This window comes from Oculina patagonica, unplaced genomic scaffold, assembly GCF_052425735.1.
Source record: "Oculina patagonica isolate OP01 unplaced genomic scaffold, crgOcupat unplaced1002, whole genome shotgun sequence".
NCBI classification, from domain to species: domain Eukaryota; kingdom Metazoa; phylum Cnidaria; class Anthozoa; order Scleractinia; family Oculinidae; genus Oculina; species Oculina patagonica.
In genome coordinates, this window is record NW_027556977.1 from 982 (window position 1) to 7,486 (window position 6,505).

Sequence of the window (6,505 nt, forward strand, 5' to 3'; positions counted from 1 at the left end):
AAAATGGCTTTTTAATACCTTTGTAACAAATGGACTAGTTGATAGTCGTACAGGACCTGGAATCTGTTTTTCGAAATTATGGCACGATGTGTGGCTGAATAAACAGAAAAAATCCTCTGGTGCCGTTGCTTTTTTGTATTTCGATTTTGAGATTCACAGGGGTTGTGCATGATCAATACTTAAACCGAAATTAAAATAATTTGGATGTTCGAAGATGATGTAGAGAATAATTTTATGCTGCTCTAAGCCTGCGCGGAGGGTCATCTCTGGGGTGTGTGACGGGTGTGTGTGCGTGTGGGGGGGCCTTGCAAAAGAGTCGGCGAGCGAAGCAAGCAGGTGGGGAGCCTGTGGGAAAGTGCCCTAACATGAAAGCTATTTTAGGGCCTCCGATTCCAAAGGCATCTATTTGTTCCTGTAGACCTTATCACTTGGCCCAACAAATCAAAACGCTCGCTATTCTTGAAAAAAGTGGGGCTGTAAGGGTCGCTTAACCCCAGGGGTCTTGGGCACACTCCTTGAGGGGAGGGTGTGAAAACCCCTTCATACCTGCGGGCCCTGGATCGGACTATGTTAGGCAGAAGCTTCAAAAATTTCTAGCAAAAGATTTGAAAACAGTTTTTAGTCCTTTCTTATGTCAGTTGCCATAGATTAAAATAGTAGGAATTCACGGGGAACCCATTTAAGAGATCGCGTGACTGACAAGGACTGCATGCCACCTGATCTGCTACACGGCATGATAATATGAAATTTCCTACATAATTGACAATTTAATGCACCTTCTCTTCTTACCTGATTTTCACGGTGTTATATCTCGCAACACCTCGAAAGCATGGCCGAGCAAGCAACTAGTGGAAGACTTGTAGCAATCGCTGTGGACCCGAGCGACTACAGTGAAAAGGCATTCGACTGTGAGTCCGTGCATGAAATTATTGACTTCAGTATTTTATTTTACGTGCAGAACACTTCTATAAAATATCAGTTTTCAGTTGCTCATGTTGGCCCAGCTGTCGACTGCTGTGTTTTGACATAGCAGTCCAGTGTTTACAGCTTCAGAAGGACTCTTTTATGACTTTTTTATCACCAGAATAACAGAATTAAGTTTTGCCTTTGTGATTTAAATTAGCCTCACTCTTGCACAAAACAAAATCGCGTGATCGAAGTCCGTGCTTTTCAGTGCGTGAGAATCGGCACGCACGGTCTTCTCAACAATATTACATACTTCTTTTCAAAAGAACAATTTTAATTATATAGTTTTGCTAATAAGAGGACTATTTTGAACCCGCCTTAGATGTCGATATAAAACGACACGATATCTGCGATTCTTCAAATTAAAATTTAAGTCGATCCGTCACATTTTTTTTTTCTCTTTTAGGCTTTTACTGTTACGCGTTCGCCGATTAGAAATTGTTTCTTGTCGACACTGTTTAAATCGGCTTAGATGTCTGTTCATTTTTGTAGGGTTCATGGCAAATGTCCACCACGAAGGAGATCGAGTGCTCGTTATTCATTCGCATGAAATACACCCCCCGGCTTTGCCTCGTAAGTATAACGAATATACACATATAATAAAAACATGGGGTAAGGGGACAAGGTTTCAGAGAGGGGAAGGGGGAAAATAATGATCTTTTTGGCCGAAATAAGCAATTCCTTCTGGTATTCTTTAAAATCGAAACTGCAAGACTATTCCACTCCCAGGCAGCTATCTGAGTCATCTCAGGTCCAACTTTTTTCGAACCTCCCAAATGAGAATCAAGACAACCCCCAGCCCCCTATCCCCTTACATTTCTTTCAGTGAAATTTAAAAATGGTAAGGTTATAATAATAATAATCAATTTATTTTGCGAGGGTGACACTTAACAGTAAACACTGATGAACTCGTGGCCCTCTAAGGTTAAGGTTGTGAATTATAGTTAAATTATAGTTAAATACCCTCTAAGATTAAGGTTGTGAATTATAGTTAAATTCTCCCTAAATTGAATTTCACAGCAGCCAAAAAATCATTTTTTTTTATCTTTCTTAAGGACAGGGGGAGGGGTGTGGCCCAGAGGAGGTGCAAACTCACCACTGGAGCAGTTTACACCCTCAAACCAATATTTATAGAATAAGAAAAGTTATACACCCTTTTTACTCCTCTTTGCAGACATGATGGCTACTGAGGAATGGAAGCGAGAGATTGTAAGACATGAAAATACCATTAAAGAACTGGAGAAGAGATATGAACAAAAATGTAAAGCCTTGAAGGTAAACTATAAATCTTTCACTTGTAAAGAGTAGGTTAGCAGCTCCCCTAAGGTCCTGGGAACTCCACCTTATCTCCAGAACAAATAGAGGTCCAAAGGGCCGAGAAAAGTTTTTTTCAAGAGCGCCCCCCTCCCCCCACCCCCCCCTTTACTTATTATAGGATCTGGATGATTGGGCCCCCCTTATCTGAAGGTCTGGATCCTGGATCCACCACTGGTAATACAGTCATTACACCTAATTGCAATAAGGTTGTCATAGAAAAAAGGAAAAAGAAAAAAAGTTAAATAGGAATTAATTAAGCGCTGCATGAAATTTATTCGTACAAATGGCCTTAGAAGGCCTCAAAATACGAATAAATCAATTTATCTTGTTACAGCAAAAAAGTGGACCCAAAGTGTGAAGACAAAAACTCGTGAGTTTTCTAAAAATGTTATCAGTTATAAAACTACGCTAATTAATTCCTATTTACCTTTTTCTAATTTCTTTTTTTCTATGACAACGTTATTGCAATTAGGTGTATATCAGCTGACCAACTAAAAATCTATGTTTCACTTTCTAGTTGCCAGCAAAGATAATTGTAGAGTCTGGCCCCCCTGGACAAGAAATCTGTAAAGTCGCCACAAAGGAGGGCGCCACCTTTATTGTGATAGGCAGTCGTGGGGCAGGAACTGTTCGTCGTACCATATTAGGAAGTGTGAGTGACTACGTCATTCACCATGCTCACATACCAGTGATTGTGGTACCAAAGGAGTAGGACTCACTACCCGCCTACTGGATGTAGCCAGGCAGCATTATAAAGCCTGCTTTAATGGAATTATTGTTCAGTTTGAATTTATTTGAAATTAAAGGTGAAAAAAAAAAAACTGAGAAAATGACAGACTACAATATATTTCCTTATTTAGGGATTACCGGTACATTGCAGCTCCGGCGCGTCTATCCCCGAGTTTGGCAAGATTTCCGGATAACCCCATACTTTATGCATACAATTTTGTGGCTTTCCAGGTTTGTTTTAATTAGGACCGTGCAGAGTCTTTGACCCCCCCCCCCCCCCTTCCTGGGACTGTGGTTCGTATATGATGAAAATATGGAATAATTTGTATGCATAATTAAGTATGGGGCTCTACGGAAATCTTAACCCCAGTTTTCGCGCGGCAATTTTTCCACACGCGTTATTTTTATTTTTTATTTTTATTTTTTGCTTCACGATCTACGGACTTAGAACAATAGAGAGACTGCTCGTGATTAGAATCAATTTTGAACACATTTTTGACTGAGATCGTACTAATTTTCATATAAATACTACCAGTATTCAATACACGTGGCAGTGGAATGTATTAAAATTTATGTCGAAATTCAAGAAGTGAACTTGTTTCTGATCACCAGCTGCGACTGGGGTCAGCTAGCTGCGGTCTGCACTAGCATCCCACAAACTGAATTATCCTCACATGTCATTTGCAGACAAAACCTGATTATTTGAACCAAAGAACGACCAGTCAAGTCTTCTTATTTCTACCCCTCGTGCTTAGCATATTTCGGCGTATATTTCAAATATTTCACTACGTGCAACTTGTCACGCATTCGGTCACGCCTCAATGAAGGCATGCCATTGGCTGGGAATCAAATCACTTGTTCTCCTTCATCGATTTCGGGTGTAAGCTCATTGAAAACATGGCGAGTTCAGCAGGCAGAGTTGTGTGTATTGCTGTGGATGGAAGCCAGCACAGTGAGAGAGCGTTTGACTGTAAGTAAAGCAAATCTTCTCTTACTGTAGCGTTCACTTTCACATAAACAGCCGCAGGAAAATTTAAAACAGAGCAATAATATTCAACCCAGATGAGTTGCCGTCCGGGGTCGATTTGTGAATGCTTTGTGTTGTGATATAAGCTTAGTAGTAAATGAAAGTTAATCTTATTTTCGGACAAATAGCAATGATTCGTTCAACGAATCATTTTCGTATATGATAAGCAAAGAGGAAATACGTATTACATTGAAAGATAAACTGATTTTTGCGATTCTTGGTTTGATATTTGGGATCGTACGATGTGGAAACGTCACACCATAATCCCGCGTGCACGGTTGTAGTTTATTTAATATCATTGAGTATTTACCGTGTCTAGAATAACATCGAATATCTTCATATCACTGCCAGAAGGGCAATGTGCGTATTTTGTAGGAAATCGGAATATTTTAAGCTGCAGTGAAGATGGCGTGTGAAAAGGTGTGAATTTGGCGCGTCGCTTTTCACGCCTCGCTCGTGCCCAACAAAGGAAGATCAATGAATTAATTTTGCCCTCTATCATTTACGGAAAGTCAGTTTACATCGTGCAGTATTTCCCTGTTTACTGCAATGGATGTTAATTTCACACGTAGCTCCATGCAATTAATTGATTATCTTGGCGGCGGCGCTTCACGCACAACACAAATACATGAAAGATCACGTGACCTCCTTGTTTTTACAAAAAGGGGGGGGGGGGACACGGGTGGACCCTGAACAACGCAAAAACGCAAAAATAATACACAAACACTGCATCACAGCAAGAAAATTTGACGAAACACCTCACTGCAATATAATCAATTTACTTATTAATGAAAACTTCGTAAGATAACAAATATAAACAAGTAAGCTCTGCATTTAAATGTTTAAATGTTTTTCAGTGTAAGTTGTTCAAGTCTGTTCTCCCAAGACAGAATTTGTTGAACAGACTAGCCAAGGGTCAAAGGGATTGGCTTTTTTAGCCCTCAGGATTTTTATGGGGGAAAGTGGATGTTAGCAAATATTGTTCGTCATCATCATCATCATCATCATTTTATTTGCCACTTTTGAAATTAATAAGTACAAAATTAATAGCTTATTAGTAGATAGGGCAAGGAGACCTCCAGGAAACCACCAGGCTTATAGGGGAGGCCACCTCAGGTTAGCAATATGTTACAATATATTATATAGTTATATAGTTATTGTTATTTTCTTTAGCTAAAATAATCAATGATTTTTAAACCTAACACAGTGTCATTGTCTATATTTTTAGTTTTAAAGTGGTTATTTTTATTTTATTGGTGGATTTAGGGGGTGGGATCTTCCCCTGCTGGGCCACCAACTGACTCACCCACCCCATGACTAACTGACCCAGCCCACCCACCCAATGAATAACACCCAGGATTTGCTCCAATCTGTCAATAAAACAGACAAGAACTGTTGGGGGATAGGGTTACAAATAGGTCGAATCTAAGATTTATGTACTAACCACTATGATTTTCGAGAAATTGTTTTTCATTTGTAGAGTATAAAGAACAAATACACGGTGAGGGAGATACATTGATTGTTGTTCACTCCCATGAGTTGCATCCTCCTGCTTTGCCTCGTAAGTCCTTTCCCCTTGATAGTCTTCCTTTTCAGTATTCTTTGTAGCACATCTGGAGGTGCATCAAGTATATTCATTTGTCCATTTAACCATGATCTATGCTTCCACTTTTTTCATTACTCATTCATTTGCCCATTCATTCATTTGATCCTTAATCCTTCCTTCCTTTCTTCCTTCCTTAATAATTTAAGCACTATGACTTTATTTAAGTGTCAAAAAAGAACAACAGTGCAACCACTAACTGGGGACACCTAACTTAAGTTTAAAGATAGCTACCTCTCAGTCACAATCTTAATATCATAGGTGACAAATTACTCCTTAATCTTGGCGCGAAATTTTAACGTTGATTTATAATTTCACATGTGAAATTATAAAATTGCCATAGCAACGTAGTAAGCGGCAAGATGGAGTCAGTAATAAAAGATGTTTTAAAACTTAAACTTTGTACATTTTCGTTTGAATTTTATCTTAGCCAGCTAGCCTTGGCCATGTAATCAAACTTTTGATGATATTTTATATTTCCAAACGTCAAAACGACTTCAACACTTAAACCAATTACCTAAATGCATCGAGCCGATTTTTGAGTGTTTTACACGGGCACCAGTTTCAGTTCATTCAAGACGAACTACGGTCATAATGTGAGAAATAATTGACAGTTGATTCATCTTTAAAACTTTTTGTCAACAGCAAAAAGGAATCTCTAAAAGGTTTTCTTCAAAGACTTAAACACTTGCGAGCTTGAGCAAAATGTATGCTTTCAACTTTTCAAAGCTCGGAGTTAGCGATGCAATATGCCAGTCAAAAACCTACGATTGAAAGTGTAATTTGTCACCTATGATATTAAAATGTAATCAAATGGTATACTCGTGAAATGAAATTATTTCCTAATTTTACTCGTCACCATT

General features: G+C 38.9%; 1 protein-coding gene across 1 annotated transcript; it reads left to right on the plus strand.

The window, feature by feature from the left end:
* Window positions 1-499: 499 nt before the first annotated feature.
* On the plus strand, window positions 500-3,106 carry LOC144639509 (universal stress protein Slr1101-like). Its single transcript, XM_078498805.1, has 4 exons — window positions 500-908; window positions 1,459-1,539; window positions 2,141-2,241; window positions 2,801-3,106. Exons 1-4 carry the CDS (start codon window positions 830-832, stop codon window positions 2,993-2,995), a joined length of 456 nt encoding a protein of 151 aa, XP_078354931.1. The 5' UTR covers window positions 500-829; the 3' UTR covers window positions 2,996-3,106.
* Window positions 3,107-6,505: the final 3,399 nt, after the last annotated feature.